The 16,965-nt window shown below is 35.4% G+C and overlaps 2 protein-coding genes across 2 annotated transcripts; both read left to right on the top strand.

Annotated features, from left to right (window-relative positions):
* The first annotated feature begins 1,633 nt into the window (after positions 1-1,633).
* Positions 1,634-4,252, top strand: LOC143610737 (glyceraldehyde-3-phosphate dehydrogenase, cytosolic). Its single transcript, XM_077085133.1, has 11 exons — positions 1,634-1,757; positions 1,846-1,869; positions 1,956-2,056; positions 2,173-2,288; positions 2,375-2,474; positions 2,558-2,704; positions 2,797-2,857; positions 3,264-3,361; positions 3,440-3,582; positions 3,660-3,743; positions 3,891-4,252. The coding sequence occupies exons 1-11, from the start codon at positions 1,754-1,756 to the stop codon at positions 4,024-4,026; spliced, it is 1,014 nt and encodes a 337-aa protein (XP_076941248.1). The 5' UTR covers positions 1,634-1,753; the 3' UTR covers positions 4,027-4,252.
* Positions 4,253-12,789: 8,537 nt separating this feature from the next.
* LOC143610732 (lysine histidine transporter 2-like) lies at positions 12,790-16,702 on the top strand. Its single transcript, XM_077085128.1, has 7 exons — positions 12,790-13,047; positions 13,775-14,161; positions 14,619-15,012; positions 15,148-15,253; positions 15,336-15,427; positions 15,554-15,622; positions 16,006-16,702. The coding sequence occupies exons 1-7, from the start codon at positions 12,869-12,871 to the stop codon at positions 16,102-16,104; spliced, it is 1,326 nt and encodes a 441-aa protein (XP_076941243.1). The 5' UTR covers positions 12,790-12,868; the 3' UTR covers positions 16,105-16,702.
* The last annotated feature ends 263 nt before the right edge of the window (positions 16,703-16,965 follow it).

The following is a 16,965-nucleotide window of genomic DNA, read 5'->3' as shown; positions in this document are numbered from 1 at the left end:
CTAACAAAAGAAAAAAAAGTTAACATCCTCATCCTCATAACTCTAGGACTCACAATCATTAAAACCCGATATTTACTCATTTCCCTCATACTTATATCAATTACCTCGAACTTATATTATCTCTCTTTTATTATTTTAGAATGCCTCCAATTTGTCGCCAAACTCGCAAACCGAGCTCCGTTGCACCCCGGCATGTTTCGCCGCCTTTGGTAGTGGTGTGACAATAAATAACAAAATCTAAGGAGGTGATGGATCTAGTCGTGGTGAATCTTCTTCCATAGCTGACAAAATTGAAGATCTTGAACGTAATTACACACAAATCTAAGGAGGCAATGGATCTTGAATGGAATTGCATGTCTTGAACGACCGGAATTAAATATTGACGACGTAATGGTCGGGTGGTGAAGTTGTAGATCAGAGTAGCCACCAGGTATGAGTTGTAATATCTCGAAAATTTTGATCCAAAAATAACAAACATCTAAAGTTAAGGATCAAAAATGAAAAATCTTATTTTCTTGACCCATCACGATACACGATGGATCAAAAGACAACCCATCGCGTATCGCGATGGGTATGTCATAAAGTGGCGGCTAAGGCTTACCCAGCTTCGCTGACGTGTCACTTGTTTATTGGTCAAAAACTCAATGATTGAAGAGATATAAGCTAAATTAGACACGTCTATTTTGGTAAATTTTAAATTGAAGTTGTTTATTTTGGTAATTTTCCCATTTGTCTTTACATTTTGGTAACTAGGGGTGTACACGGACCGGATGATAGCATGTCTGTGTCCATTTGTTAAGCTTTTGACGGACAAACGAGCGGTTCACGAACACTCTACCGAACGAAAATTCATGTTCGTGTCCGTCCATTAAGAAATTTAGTTGTCTGTGTCCATCCGTTAATATTGTAAACGAATGTTAATGGACAATAATGGACAGACAAATACTAATGGACATTAACGGTCAAACGAACATGTGAATATTAATAGACAACATACACTAATGGAGACTAATAGACAAACATAAACGGTTACATATTAATTTCAAACATAAATTCAAACAACTTCACCTACAAATTTAGAGCTACACCATATAATATTCAAATATACTTATCACTTAATATATTAACAAAAAGTGGATCAATATAAGAGACATTAAATATATCTAGCAGTACAAAAGTGTGATTAATAACATTAGAAATTCCACAATTGACTTACAATACTAGATAGATTTAAACACCTACAATACCATGCGGACGTTACCGGACGGACATTACCGACGTAATCGGATGAACGTGACCAGAAGTTCACGAACATTATTGAACGGACGTGGCCCTTGTCTGTGTTCGTTTGTTAAGTTTACCGAACGAAAACTTTTTGTTCAAGTCCTTCGTTTTTTAAACGGACGAACAATAACGAACTTCTTGTGGACGGACGCCCTGGTTCGCTTACATCCCTATTGGTAACTCATTAGTTACCCTTTTATCCCCTTCCGGATGTTTCTGCATACGAAATCCAATCCAATGTACATAGACCACCACACATTATCCGTCAATAAATGAAATCATGGATTACCTCATTTTGTCCCCATGCTCTTCTGATATCGACTCTTTTCACCCACCGGTTTTCCCGGTAACCGGTTCCCACTCTATTAAACCCATCACAAGCCACTCCACTACTATTATTATTATTATTATTATTATTATTCTCTCCTCGTCAACATCCATTTCATTTCCACCATCTTCTACAACCGTCATGGGTAGTACACTAATTTCACTTTATTAATTCTTTCATGTTATATGTTTTACTTTAGGATGAGTTTTGATTGTGTTTTTTGTGCTGTGTAGGCAAGATCAAGATCGGAATCAACGGTACTACATCTTATAATACAATTTATTCTCCATTTTTGATATGTTATAGTCATTTGGTGTGGTTTAATTTTGAGTTAAACATGTAGGGTTTGGAAGAATTGGCCGATTGGTGGCTAGAGTAGCTTTGCAGAGAGATGATGTTGAACTTGTTGCTGTTAATGATCCCTTTATCTCCGTCGAGTACATGGTATAATTTTAACTTATGATTACTTTAATTTGCTTGATTAGACTGTGGGTATGTAAAATTATGGTGTTATTGAGCTGGTGTTTAATTTAAATAATAATAATAATTATTTGTTGCAGACGTATATGTTTAAGTATGACAGTGTTCATGGTGCCTGGAAGCACCATGAGCATAAAGTTAAGGACGACAAAACCCTTCTTTTCGGTGAGAAACCCATCACGGTTTTCGGTTCCAGGTGCATATAATATTTTATGTGTTCATCAAATTAGTGTAATTTTGTTATTTATTTGTTGAATAATTTTTGTTTTGTGATTATTTAAGGAACCCGGAAGAGATTCCGTGGGCACAAACCGGAGCCGAGTATGTTGTCGAATCCACCGGTGTTTTTACCGACAAGGATAAAGCCGCTGCTCATTTGAAGGTATATCCGATTTCATATTTAATCAATTAATTTGATCTTGTGTTAGTTATGAAATGTAACAATATTTTGTAACTTATGTTTAGGGTGGTGCTAAGAAGGTGATCATCTCGGCCCCGAGTAAGGATGCCCCGATGTTTGTTGTGGGTGTGAACGAGAAGGAATACAAATCGGACCTTCACATCATTTCAAACGCTAGCTGTACCACCAACTGCCTCGCCCCTCTCGCCAAGGTTTTTGTTTATTAACAATAACTAAGTCAATGCTTTTTACTTCAAATTTGTTTAAAAGTCCTTTGAAGTTAAATTAAACCGTGTACGTGCAGGTTATAAATGATAGGTTTGGTATTGTTGAGGGTCTTATGACCACTGTCCACTCCATCACTGGTATGCTTTCAATATCTTAGTTGGCTTCTTTATTTGAAAGCGCTGTGAATTTAGTTAAAAACATAAAGCCACCTAACTCGTTTATTACATAGAGTTAGATTATATTTAAGTGTTGCACATTAACAATTTGATGACAAAAAACCTCACTTATTTTGAGTTGCCCTTCATACCATTTTCGAATTTTGACACATTATGCAACCTGCTCGACCCCTGCTTGTGCATGGGTCGGTTTGGATCGGTTTTCGGCTAAAACGTAACCAAAAATAAGTAATTCAGTTTTTGAGTTCTTGAAAATGTTTGGTTTCGTCTTTTTTGGTTTGGATTCAGTTATTTTGGTTCAGTTTTTCTGTTTCATGCATACCCCTGTAGTTCTTTTGTTGACAGTTTATTGTTGATTTATGCTCAGCTACACAAAAGACGGTTGATGGACCATCAGCCAAGGACTGGAGAGGTGGGCGTGCGGCTTCATTCAACATCATTCCTAGCAGCACCGGTGCGGCCAAGGTATTCGGGGTTTCAAGTTCCAAATTCTTATGATATCTGTCAAGTTGTAACAAATTGTTTTTGTGTAAAATGGAACAGGCTGTAGGAAAAGTGCTTCCGCAATTGAACGGGAAGCTAACTGGAATGTCATTCCGTGTCCCAACTGTTGACGTCTCGGTTGTTGATCTGACCGTGAGGCTGGAAAAGGCTGCCACTTATGATGAAATCAAAGCTGCAATCAAGTAATAATATTATCCTATATCTTATGCAAAAAAATATTTAATTTTGTTTTTTTTTAACGAGTCGGGTTGGTTTGCAGGGAGGAATCTGAAGGAAAATTGAAGGGCATCTTGGGTTACACTGATGAGGATCTGGTCTCCACTGACTTTGTGGGAGACAGCAGGTAACAGAATAATGTTTCAAGTTTGTTTCGATCTTTTTGCGATATTCCTTTTAACAATAGGCTACTTGTTGCCAAGTGGTCCACGCATAATAAATGTACGCATAAAGAATGAAATTTAAGTGGTGGAGTTGTGATGTTATGTTACAGGTCTAGCATATTCGACGCGAAGGCTGGGATCGTATTGAATAATAATTTTGTGAAGCTGGTTGCGTGGTACGACAACGAGTGGGGTTACAGTTCTCGTGTCGTTGATTTGATCGTTCACATGGCATCTGTGAAGTAAATTTTGTGACGAGGTGTGGACGTGTTCTTATCCAGCCAGGTTGTGTTGTGTGGGATCCATTACAAAGTAGATTTTGAGTAATAAAGTGTTGGGTAAGATGAATAAGGTGTTTTGGTCCTACCTGTCTATTCATTGATGGGTAGGAGTCAATTAAAATGTAGGTGATACTTTTTTTTTGTGGTGTTATGTTGTTTTTGGAGTGGGTAAACTCCTGGTTAATGAATTTTATGGTGCGTTTTAAGACATCTGGCTTTTGATGGTGTTTGGTTTAAAGGGTATGGTTGAAGGTTGAAACCAGTGGATTTGAGAATCTGCAATACCTACATGGTGATTTGGTTTAAAAACCCATACCTGGAAACTTCTTAACATGGTTCGGCTCCGCCGTCTAAATTTTATTCTGAACTGTTAATTACGGTTTTCAGAAAAGACTAGGTCGGTTGGTTGGGTTGGCTGAACTGGTTTGGTTTTAAGCTTTGACGGTTTGTTTTTATTGTGTAATCATTTTTTTTTAAAAGCATGATATGGTATTAACTATCAAGTGTTGAAAGAATGATGAAGATCGAATATAGATACTGAAGAGGTAGGTCCCAGCAGAGCCCAATTGGACCCGCAAGACTTACCTTGAAGAGGGACGTCTGCGCAAGGACCAACTGGTTCCGCAGGACCCACCATGCTCAGAGATGAAGACCTTACGCGCAGTACGCCAGCTGTTCCCGTAGGAAAAGCCTCCCAATGGTGAAGTATCCCGCCTGTTCCCGCAGTTGCGGATACAAGCCATCAGGGAAGGCTACCCGCACTAATAGCAAGGCTACACGCACAAGGCACTAACTCTCAATAATTCAGTGTCACCTGAAGGAATGAGCAAGGCGGGAATACTCCCGCCCAAATGAGCCAGTCCGTATGCTTCTGGAAGATCTTTTGTACTATACCTGCCAAGGTATGGACAAAATAGACAAGATCTGACCAAAGCAGCCCATGAACCAATCACAGGGTGACAGCTCACCGACAACAGTACGAGGAGGACCACGCTCTAGTACAAAATGTCACTATCAGCCGCTGCCTACTCACCAACCCTTGTGGCACGTACATAGCCTGCAGTTGGTGGAAAAGGAACAGTACACAGCCGGCAGAAAAGGAATAGTACATAGCCGGCGGAAAAGGAACAGTACACAGCCGGCCTTGTCACTATCAGCCGCTGTCTACCCACCAACCAGCATGGCACGTGCGTAGCCCACAGTTGGTAGAAAAGGAATATTATACAGCTGGATGTACCTTCTTGGAAACCTACCTTCGGCTATAAATACTCCAACACCTTGGAACGGTATGATCATCTTACTTTCACTAGCTATTTCTCTCAATATACACTTATATTCAGAGCAATCTAGTCTGATTCTCACGCCGGAGGGTGGTCACAAGGAGGAACCCCCCCTTCTCAGTGACGAGCTCACGGTGTCTGTTTTGCAGGTCATCTGAAGAACATCCATCTTTGCCGGACCTAACCTTCGTGGGAAACATTACTTAGCCCCCAGATTATCCGTAATCTGCCCGGGGTCACTTAGTGTTTCTTCACATACGTACCTTTACATAACAAAGGTGATTTGCTTTCGAGTTGTCAACCTTACCTTTTAGTAAATCATTTAATACTGGTCTTCCTTTAAACTAAATAAAATAAAGATGCAACTTATAAACACAAGATGGATCCAAATTGGATTGGGATATTTGGATCGGGATACCAAAAACAGGTTTTTACACTGAAACTGATCCCACCTAGAAATTGGCAGGTGGTTTCTAATCAGTTTTGAGTATTCCTCACTTAAAATCGGATGTAATTGTATCGGTTTGGTTCCTTTCCACTAGTTAACTGATATTTTAAAATCAGTTTTAATCGTATCGGTCCAGTTCTTTTCCACATATTAACCGCTTTTTAAACCAAACTGGTTTGAGTTAACTGGTTTTTGACTAGCTTTGACTCGACCCTTCCAGCCCAAAACTGATTTTGTGCAACTCTAGTGGTGGTATTAAAAAATCGGGTTCGAAAAACTCAAACTTCGATTCAAATTTGAATATCAGGGTTCGAATTCGGTTTTCAAAAATTCAAAGTCGATTAGATTACTTAAATTGAATAAATATTTACGGTTTTTGGTTTTTGATTCAATTCGATTTAGATTCAAATAATGCATTTTATATATTTATTCTATAATAAGAAAAAATATATATGAAAGCTTTTAAGTTCATTACACTAAAATCCCAAGTTAATTTATTTGGGCCCATTTTCCTATGTTTAATCCACTAAGGCTAAACGTAGTGGACGAGAAAAGGGGCGATGTTGGGGCGAATTTAGGGTGGAACACCGCCCTCGGGCGAAATTTGGGCTGGGGCGGGGAGAATTTATCGCCTGCGAGATGGGAGAAATAATAATATAATAATAATAATGCCGTTGGGTAACGGCTAAATATAAAAAAAAAATAATTTAAAAACTTAATATATATATCAAACTTTATCTAACCATTTTCACCCTATCATACACAAACACAAACATAAAAATACCAATCATTTTTATTATTTTCATACTTCTTCAAACTCAATGAGTTCCCCGGATTCCACGAACTCTGCCGAGATTTTGGATCAATTAATAAGCGAGAGTCGAAGAATTCATCAGATTCACCGACAAGTGGTGGAAGAGCATTTAGAGGTCACGAACGCGGTTCGGGCCGTCGCCAATAACATGGGGTCCGGCTCTGCTCCATCTACGGCACCACGTAGATGGTCATATATCCTTCGGGATCATACGCAAGCGAACACTCGTTTGATGAAGGACTACTTCGACGACACACCTACATTTAACGACGCTATGTTTCGACGTCGTTTTCGGATGTCCAAGCGTTTATTTATGCGCATCGTTGGAGATATGGAGCGGGAGTATGAGTATTTTCAACAGAAACCCGACGCAAGAGGATATTTAGGATTCTCCGCCATCCAAAAGTGTACTTCGGCTATACGCATCCTCGCATACGGCAGCACGACCGATATCAATGACGAGTATTTAAAGATGGCTGAGAAAACAACGAGAGATGCGTTGGAGAGTTTTTGCATCGATAATATTTAAATTGTTTGTATTAACTATTGTTGTTAATATAAATATTGTTTATAATTTATATGTATAGGGATAATACAATTATACTCTCGTCGTTATCTGAGGATTCCTACTTCAAACGACCTGACTCGCATATACGATGTACACGAAAGCAAACATTCTTTTCCAGGCATGATCGGGAGTATAGATTGCATGCATTAGGAGTGGGCCAACTGTCCAACCGCATGGCGAGGTCAATACACTCATGGTGACCATGGAGTGCCAACGGTTAGTCTTCAAGCCATTTGTTCACACGACCTCTGGATTTGGTCAGCCTACTTTGGCTCAGTCGGGTCCAACAACGACATAAACGTTCTCAACGCGTCACCCGTGTTAGAGTATTACATCAGCCGTAGCATACCGGTCTTACCGTTTTATGCCAATGATACCTTCTATCGTCACGGATACTATTTGGGAGATGGGATATATCCAGAGTACTCGATCATCGTCAAGACGTTTCAAGACCCTATCGAAGAAAAAAGAGATTATTTTAAGAAGCAAGAGTCCGCGAGAAAGGATATCGAGAGGTGTTTCGGGGTTCTAAAAAACGTTGGCATTATGTGAAAAATCCTTGTCGTGTATGGGCGTAGGCAAAAATGAGCGATGCCATGTATACGTGTATCATATTGCATAATATGATTTTAGAAGACGAGGGAAAAGCAATATGTCAACACTATATACCAGGAAGCGTTCCAGAACAGTTCCCTGAACCAACCCAAGACCAACGAACGTATAACATTCACCAGCTCAAATCAAGTGATATACATAACCAACTGAAAGCGGATTTGGTTCAACACGTGTGGGATAATCGTCCCGTTGAGGAGGACGAAGACGAAGACGAGGAGGAGGACAATGACGACGATGGGGACGAAGACGAAGATGAAGACGAATAGATTAGTTTTTTTATGTATATTTTCATTTTGGTGTGTTTTTTTATTATAATTTATTTTTATTATTCGTGTATTTTTTTAGTTTATGTATTTTTTTGTATTTATTTTTTAATTTTAATACATTTTTATTTAATTATTTAAATATATTGGTTTTTATTTAATTAGTTTAGTTATAAAAAGAAAATAATAAAAAAGCACACTGTGGGCCCAACTTATAGCCCCTACACCATTACACCCCAAAAACAAATTTTCACTCCATACTGACTGGACGCCACGTGTCACAATTCGCCCCCAATTGTAGCCCCTCCACTACACATAGCTTTAATGCTAACTCATTAACCAATAATGACCCAAAATCACTCAATATGCAATAGTGCCCCATGCTCCATTGTTCTTTGGTTCAAAACTTCTACCCCAGTTCGCCACTAGTCAAATAATCGATAGTCACAACAAATTAGAAGTATCGATTCCACAATTGCAACAAGCTAACAGTCGCAAACCTTAATCTGTCATAACTCATCTCTCTAGTCACTATTTTGTTACAATATTCAAGTTTGTAGTGAAAACTAGAATTATTTGGATGATTTGTCTGAATTTCGAACTTCAAATTGGCTGCGAATTCATATCTAGCTGTAAAATTTTAAAATTAAAGTAATTCGATTTGAATAATTTAAATTTGATTCATTGAACACCCTTCCACCTCTACTATTTGCATTAGTTAATACTTAATAAATCATGCAACTAAGTTTGGTGTATGTATAATGTTGGTTATTTTAGTGTTATTGGATTAACTTGTCAATCTAAGAAATAACGTTAGAGATTAAAGGAGTTAGGTGACGCAGGAGTACGGGCTCGATTTAATTTTAATGTTATTTGGGCTTTATTATTGGATAACTTGGGTTCAACCCATAGTGACATCCAAGATATCCATTTTTAATACTTGTAGGGTAAATACACATGTGTTTTTCAATCCAAATTCCACTTGACACAATATTTTACTAGCCTGTGTCCTAATCCTTTAAAGAATATGAAGTTTAGCCGCTTCAAGAAGCTTTGGACTTGAACGTTGGAATATTCTTTGAAGGATTGAGACACAGGCTAGTAAAATATTGTGTCAAGTGGAATTTTGATTTGAAAACGCATATGTATATACCTACAAGTATTAAAAATGGATAATTTGGGTTCAATCCATAGTGACACCCAAGATATTCTAATATTTGTAACACATAAATACTAATATAAAAATTGGATCTATAGGACATCGTGTTTGTGTTTATGTGGGGATGGTTAAGTTATCCTATTGTGTTATTATGAACTAAGCTCAATTGAAATATAATTATATTACTGGTACTCATGTACCGTCAGTTTTTGGAAGATCATATTTGACATTGTGATTCCATGTTAGATAAAATGGGGGCATCAAATGATGTGGAGTAAAATTATAAATTAAAAATACTATAATTCTGAAACAATTATCCAATTTGGTAATAGTTATTATCAAGGAATCATGATTTACACTAATGCCATAAACCTTTATCAACATGCATGATTATTTGCTTACTGTGCGAATCAATTTTCTTTTAAAAATAGAGTGCAAATCAGCCACTAGTAAACCGCATGTATGTGTGAGTTATTAATATGTTCTTCCATATATATTTATTATAAAACTTTGTGAATAACCTGGCTTCTGTAGCAAAGATTATTACTATTGAATTGAACAAGAATATTAAACTCAATGGAGATAACTTTGGAATCCAGAACATGAAAGCCTAAGTTATCTTGTTGGAGATGTGGTAAATCGGGACAGATCAAGGAGATTGTCGAATGAAGATGGTGAATAGAAACAAGCTTAACATGGCGGGTTCAGGTGAGTTGAAAGACCCAAATGCTCATAAGGTACGCTTGGTGTTTTACTTTAAATTTAACAAAACCTATGAGTTCGTAGTTGATTCAGTTAGTCACTCGGGACATATTAATTATGTTGCAAAACACACAAAACTGGATTTGATTCAAAGAAACAAAAGCTATTTCATAGTTTGAATGAAATAAAATGTTATTACACACATGGGATTGATGGGCCACGACCCTAGTAATCAACCACTAGAAGTATACAAGTTGGGAAAACCCCTTGGGGTATGGATAAATGAAAAGACTATTTTCGGATTTGTTATTGAAATTAAAAAGTTCAATGGTTTCTAAATATAATTTGGTTAAGAATTATGTATTATTTATTTCTGAATCCTTTTATGTACAGGATGTCATGCTTGCATGGTGTGTAAACTCAGGTAATACGAGTCAAGTATGCAAGGATCTAGACTGGTTTAAAGAATTTGAACTAGTTGAAGATGGTCTAATTATAATATGTCGTCTCTCTTTCTTGGAGTCACCTTTTTGTTAAAATATTCAAGTTTGTAGTGAAAAATTGTAATTATTTGGTTGACGAGTCTGAATTTCGAACTTGAATCGAATTTCGAATTGGATGCGAATTCAAATCCAGCTATAAAATTTCAAAATTCGAGTAATCAATTTGAATAATCGAAATTTGATTCATTGAACACCCTAGCACCTCTACTATTTGCATTGGTTAATATTTAATAAGTCATGCAACTAAGTTTGGTGTCTGTATAATTGCGATAAATTAGACCGAATTTATTAGTTTCATTCAAAATATAAAATATAGTAGAATATAACTTATGTATAATGCATAATGGGTAAATATTAAGAACAACATATATTAATGGTACTATGAAAAGTTATATGAGATGAATCATTTTAAAAATACAACTGATAAGTGATAAGTTATCATTTGTTAGTAACTGAATTACGTATTAGATTACCATCAAATGATAAACACACGCAACCATTAACTATTCATGGTTATACATCCTACTTACCCTATTTAATTAAGTTAGAACTTTATATTTTCTTACCTTTGATCTGTAACACCGATTAGTCTACATGTACAAACAATTTAATTTGTTTTCTAAAAGCACCCCTTTAATTTTAAAGTTTATACTGAAAATGTTCGAAATCTTTAGTTTTACCTTCTAAGTAATATTTATGAATCACCTTTGAATTATCTGTCGATAGTTTCTTGATCTAATGATATAAGATGTTTATTCTCATTAAAGCAGGTCATAAAAGTAACCATTAAACGGAAATTTTCTCTCTTATTATTATTATTATTTGTTGGCCCAAACGGATCAAACGAACTTATCAAACAAACTAACACGCGATATTGGGGTGACAACCTTCGACTCTTTTCATCAAACGAACAACAAACGAACATAACTTCACGTCACATACAAGGAGAGAGCTTGACTCTCTTCTGTCTCTCTCTAGGAGAAACACCTCTCTTTCAACTATCTCTAATAAAACTAATAATCTAGACCCTATTTATAGATCCACTAAACTTGCTCTTCAAGACATATCTTTCCTAAACCTATTACAATTCAAATAACTAAATTATAACTTAAATTAATAAACCCTTAACTTTACTAATAATTCAAGATTAATCCTTTATTATTATTATTATTATTATTATTATTATTATTATGTCTACTTAAAAAAAAAATAGTAAAACTAAAGCCTGCAAATTTGTTGCAACTGAAAGTGAATCTTTTTTTAAAATTATTGTAAAAAGTTGATGAAAAATTAGAGGGTAAGTGGACTCAAAAGATGAACGAAAAGTATGGCTTGATGAAGTGTAGAATTGTCATCACTCAGATACGCAAACATTTTATTTTTTTTATGAAATTGCAAATTTTACTCTTAAATTGTCATCACCTCTCTTATCAAATTTTACTTTCTTATTATATTCACATGTTGTCACCTCTCGATCAAATTTCACTTTCTCATTAATATTCACATGTGAACACCTCTCCATATGATGCTCTCAAATTTATTAAAAGAAAAAAATACACTCATTATTTGTCAAATTTATTAAGCGCCTTCAATATCTTTAGTTTTTCTTCCCAATTTGTTTATTCACAAGTAAACACATTCGAAATCTTTGGTTTTATTTCACAGTCATAATATTTCACATCTTAGTAACCTTGAATTTTTATTTGCTTGAAAATTATGAATGCTAACATTTGATAAAACTTTGTAAATTGTGTGATTAAAGTTCGCAATTTTGATTATCAAAAACTTAAATAGAAACAAAATTGGACGGAAAACACATCAGAAATTTTCAATTTTCTTCCTGTTTTGTTCATTCCACATATGTCGACATTTAACACGCTCGAAATCTTTAATTTTACTTCCCAATCGTGATCGTTCATATTCGAATAACACAAATTCTTTGCCTTTTTTTTAAATCTTAATGTTTACGTGTGAATCTCTCCAATAATCTTAATGTTTAATGTTAACGTGTGAATCTGTCTAATAATCAATGTGCCATTAAAGTCTATATGCAAATTTGGAGATTCTGATACTGAATCATATTTAAGAATTAACCAAAAATGTTAATGAAAACATTAAAGAAAACAAAATTAGAGGTAAAAACTTTGCCGAAAAAATTGGAGAAAAAGCCTATAAAGACGTAAAATAAAAAACAAATAAATAAAAATAAATATCTAAATTGGTAATTTACTTAACTGAATTTAAATCTTTATTAGCGATAAGCATATTAATGTTAGTAAATATGGTATGTGTTATCAACTTATCATGATTCAGTGATTCTAGTCTATGTAGGATTGTCACGCCTATTCAAACTTAGCTTACATCTTTGGATCAACACACACAAAACCCTGATAAGTGATAACATCATCAAAATAATAATAATATTAATAACAAATCCTCCTATTAATTTGTGGCTATGGGGATTGAAGCTACAACAACTACAACTATGACTGCAGAGGAGAAGGCGTTGAATGATTGGCTGCCGGTGACGTCATCGAGGAACGGCAAGTGGTGGTACTCCGCCTTCCACAATGTCACCGCCATGGTTGGTGCTGGTGTTCTTGGCCTCCCCTACGCCATGTCAGAACTCGGATGGTACGTACGTTTTATTATTTATATTATTGATCATGTAATTATATGTTGTTTTTGTGTTTTAAATTCCTAATCATATAACACATGCATGTATATTATCTCGTGTATACACACAATGACACAAACACACATCATCATCATTGTTTGTGTTTTAAAAATTAATAATTAACAAAAACATTTGTTTGGATTGATATTCATGTTTTCTTGGCTAAGTTAATAAATTCAAAGAAAACTAAATTAGTTGAAATTGAATCACCTTAATATAGACATTGTGAGCCAAATCATATCGAAAATCACTTACGTTTTTTATAGAGTTTTATGTTTGTGAAATAGGATCAGATCTGATCCAGTCCGATCGGTTTTAGGTGTAAAAACTTTGGAATCTTGTGTTGAAATTAGTTTGGGATGAAACAATTTGTAACTGATCCAATCTAATGGTTATTCTTTAGAAACTGGTTTCTAAACCGATCCAGGTTCAACCAAACTAGTTTTGATTTTGTTTGGTTCGGTTTTTTATGCGGTCACATAGCCAAATCCAACTAGTTAATGGAAGGGTTAAAATTTCCAATTTTCCACCAAAACTTAAACAAAAATTGAATTTCTTACCTATACATATCATATTTACATAAAAAGAAAAATTCACATTTAAAAAAAAAAAGAAATTAACCTTTTTCTACAATTATTTCACACACCATGAAGACTAAAAATGATATAATTTAAATATGTGCAGGGGTCCTGGGATTACTATAATGGTTTTATCATGGGTGATTACTCTCTACACCTTATGGCAAATGGTGGAGATGCATGAGTGTGTGCCGGGTAAGAGGTTCGACCGCTACCATGAGCTAGGCCAAGAGGCTTTTGGCGAGAAGCTTGGTCTTTGGGTGGTGGTGCCCCAACAACTCATGGTTGAAGTTGGTGTTAACATTGTCTACATGGTCACTGGTGGAAAGTCCCTCAAGAAGGCCGTCGACACCTTATCCCCTCATGGCGGCCCGCCCATCAAAACCACGTATTACATCATGATGTTTGCAGCCATCCAGTTCTTCTTGTCAAACCTCCCTAACTTCAACTCCATCACCGGTGTCTCGGTCCTTGCTGCCATCATGTCACTCAGGTAATTAAGTTGGTTCTTGACTTTATGATTTATTATATTATGGGAAAATCACCAAAATACGCAATTTGATATGTAAAAAAAAAAAATAGACATCGACGAATATAAATAAGCATTTCCAAAAAGACAAATAAGCATAGCTGGCCAAAAAGGTTGAAATTTAAACAGCACGGGGAAAAAGGGAGCAAATCTTAGCTGACGGCTAAGTGGGCCAAATTATAACCACTAGCTAGGAGCCTAAGATTTAGCACCCTCGTTTTTTTTTGTGGCGGCTAAGATCTAGCCGGCATCTTACACTATATTTTGTGTAATTGTTTTACACTTTTAATTATTTTGATGGACTAGCTTGTCAAAATTTCAAAAGATAAACTCTGTTTTAAAATTTCTTAAATTAAATTACAAATTTTGATGATCATGCATTATATTATAATTTGATTGATTAACACAACTTTGTATGCAGTTATTCTACTATTGCTTGGACGGCTTCGTTACACAAAGGAATCCAACCCGATGTTAGTTACGCACCAAAGTCTCCAAAAACGTCAGAACAGACGTATGGGTTCTTGAGTGCATTAGGCGATGTAGCCTTTGCATTTGCGGGACATAATGTCGTCTTGGAGATTCAAGCAACGATCCCTTCAACACCCGAGAACCCTTCTAAGAAGCCAATGTGGAAAGGGGTTATCTTTGCCTATATTGTGGTAGCATTGTGTTATTTTCCTGTTGCAATAATAGGGTACTGGATTTTTGGTAATAATGTTGATGATAACATTCTTATGTCACTCCAACGTCCTCCTGTTCTTGTCGCTATTGCAAACTTGCTTGTTGTTATTCATGTTATCGGAAGCTATCAGGTACGCGTGCCCTCTAATCCTTGTTGCTAGTTTATCTTCCATTATCCGACTATTTGAATATAAGTTGATTATCATTTTCTCCTAACATAACATTACTAATGATAATAATATAATATCATGATATTAATGTTTTAGGTCTTTGCAATGCCGGTTTTTGATATGGTGGAGACCTTTATGGTACTTAAGATGAAATTTAAGCCTAGTAGATGCCTGCGATTTGTGACAAGAACTTGTTATGTTGGTAAGATTAATCATATTTTGCTAGTTTTAATATAATTAAGCTAGTTAAGTTTATTGACTGATTAGTGTTTCATATTGGGCAGCATTGACTATGTTCCTTGGTGTAACATTCCCCTTTTTTGGAGGGCTTTTGGGCTTCTTTGGAGGGTTTGCATTTGCTCCAACCACATACTTTGTAAGTCACTTGATATTTGGATTGTTTCATGATTTAAAAAATACATAATGTAGGTTGCTAGTGATCATAATATGTTTTTATGTGATGGTATAATATATATGCTAAATATTTTTATATTGTTGACAGCTTCCTTGTATCATGTGGCTAGCCATCAAGAAGCCCAAGAAGTTCGGTTTCTCATGGTTTGTAAATTGGGTATGTTGCAAAATTACTTACACTCTTTATTTCATAATTCTTTGTCTAGGTATAGTTTCAATTTTACGAAAATGTTAAATCGGTGTCACTTAAGTATTGGATATATTCTTTGTCTAGGTATAGTTTCAATTTTTCGAAAATGTTAAATCGGTGTCACTTAAGTATTGGATATACATATGACACATAGAAACAAATATCATATACTATATTAATTAGTGTCATATCGGTGTTGAGTGCATAGATCCGCCTCTAGTAATTGGTTTCAACTTTCAGCTTCTGACATCAATGTAGGAGGATGTTTGGACTCACTATCATTTGTTTTAAACACACACATTTGATCGAAGTTGTATATTAATTAATTGGTTTTTGATTTGTTGATGCAGATATGCATAGTTCTTGGAGTGTTGCTGATGTGTTTAGCTCCTATTGGTGCACTGCGACAGATCATATTGCAAGCGAAGCACTACAAATTCTACTCGTGATCTTGTGGATATCGTATTTATGTTCATTTGTTGGTATTTGTATCTAAGATTTATTTTTCGATTTCTTGATGGGATATTTATTTCTAGCAAAGTTATCTTTTAATACCCCATTAAATTTGTTAATTTTTTATTTTATTATTTTATTTTTCGGTAAAGGGGACGGTAACCCAACAAACATTTATAAATTTAAAATGAATACTTACAAAATAGAAGGGAATTTAAACCATCTCGGGACAATTCCCCAATTATAGTCGATTATAGTCTTAACTCCCGACCACAACTACCATGAAGGGCTAGACACAATTGGGTGTAAAATCCGCCCTACCAAAGGCTAAGCGGAGTGGGTGAAGGCCCAAAGAGAAGAAGAGTGGAGGTAAATAGACCAGCGGTGGTGGTGAGCGGCATCCATACCATATAGCCTAATTGTCTAATACCATCTAACCCTCTTAATCCCATATTGGACTTGTGTTACAACTCCAAAGCAAATGACAAATACAAAACATACTCAACATTACAAATCCGGACTTGGGCTTAAAGTCTATTTGTTTCCGATAACTCTTTGGGCTGTGATTCGATATTTTGTACACACACTTTTTTAGAGCAAAATTACTTTTATTTTCTTTTATTTTACTGTGTTAAGATATAGTGTTCATTCACATCAATTATTATTATTATTATTATTATTATTATTATTGTATAGTAGATTACTTTTTCTGTTAATGAAGTTGCTTTCATTTTGAGATTTTTTTTTCTTTTGTTAGTATAAACTATAAAATGATGAATTGGTATACGGATTATACTCGAGGAACTCGAAATTCGATTCGAATTTGAATTTGAAGGTTCGCTGTTTTCAATCATTTG

Source organism: Bidens hawaiensis, unplaced genomic scaffold (assembly GCF_021521415.1).
Source record: "Bidens hawaiensis isolate Kalapana, Puna unplaced genomic scaffold, B.hawaiensis_p1.1 tig00027754_1, whole genome shotgun sequence".
In the NCBI taxonomy this organism is placed as follows: domain Eukaryota; kingdom Viridiplantae; phylum Streptophyta; class Magnoliopsida; order Asterales; family Asteraceae; genus Bidens; species Bidens hawaiensis.
This window is presented reverse-complemented; position numbering and strand designations above follow the sequence as displayed.

Coding starts and splice junctions, on each gene's coding strand:
- LOC143610737 (XM_077085133.1), top strand. Junction 1,870..1,955: donor GATCAAGATCGGAATCAACG/GTACTACATCTT, acceptor TTAAACATGTAG/GGTTTGGAAGAATTGGCCGA. Junction 2,057..2,172: donor TTATCTCCGTCGAGTACATG/GTATAATTTTAA, acceptor TATTTGTTGCAG/ACGTATATGTTTAAGTATGA.
- LOC143610732 (XM_077085128.1), top strand. CDS start 12,869: ATGGGGATTGAAGCTACAACAACTACAACTATGACTGCAGAGGAGAAG. Junction 15,254..15,335: donor GACAAGAACTTGTTATGTTG/GTAAGATTAATC, acceptor CATATTGGGCAG/CATTGACTATGTTCCTTGGT. Junction 15,623..16,005: donor TCTCATGGTTTGTAAATTGG/GTATGTTGCAAA, acceptor TTGTTGATGCAG/ATATGCATAGTTCTTGGAGT.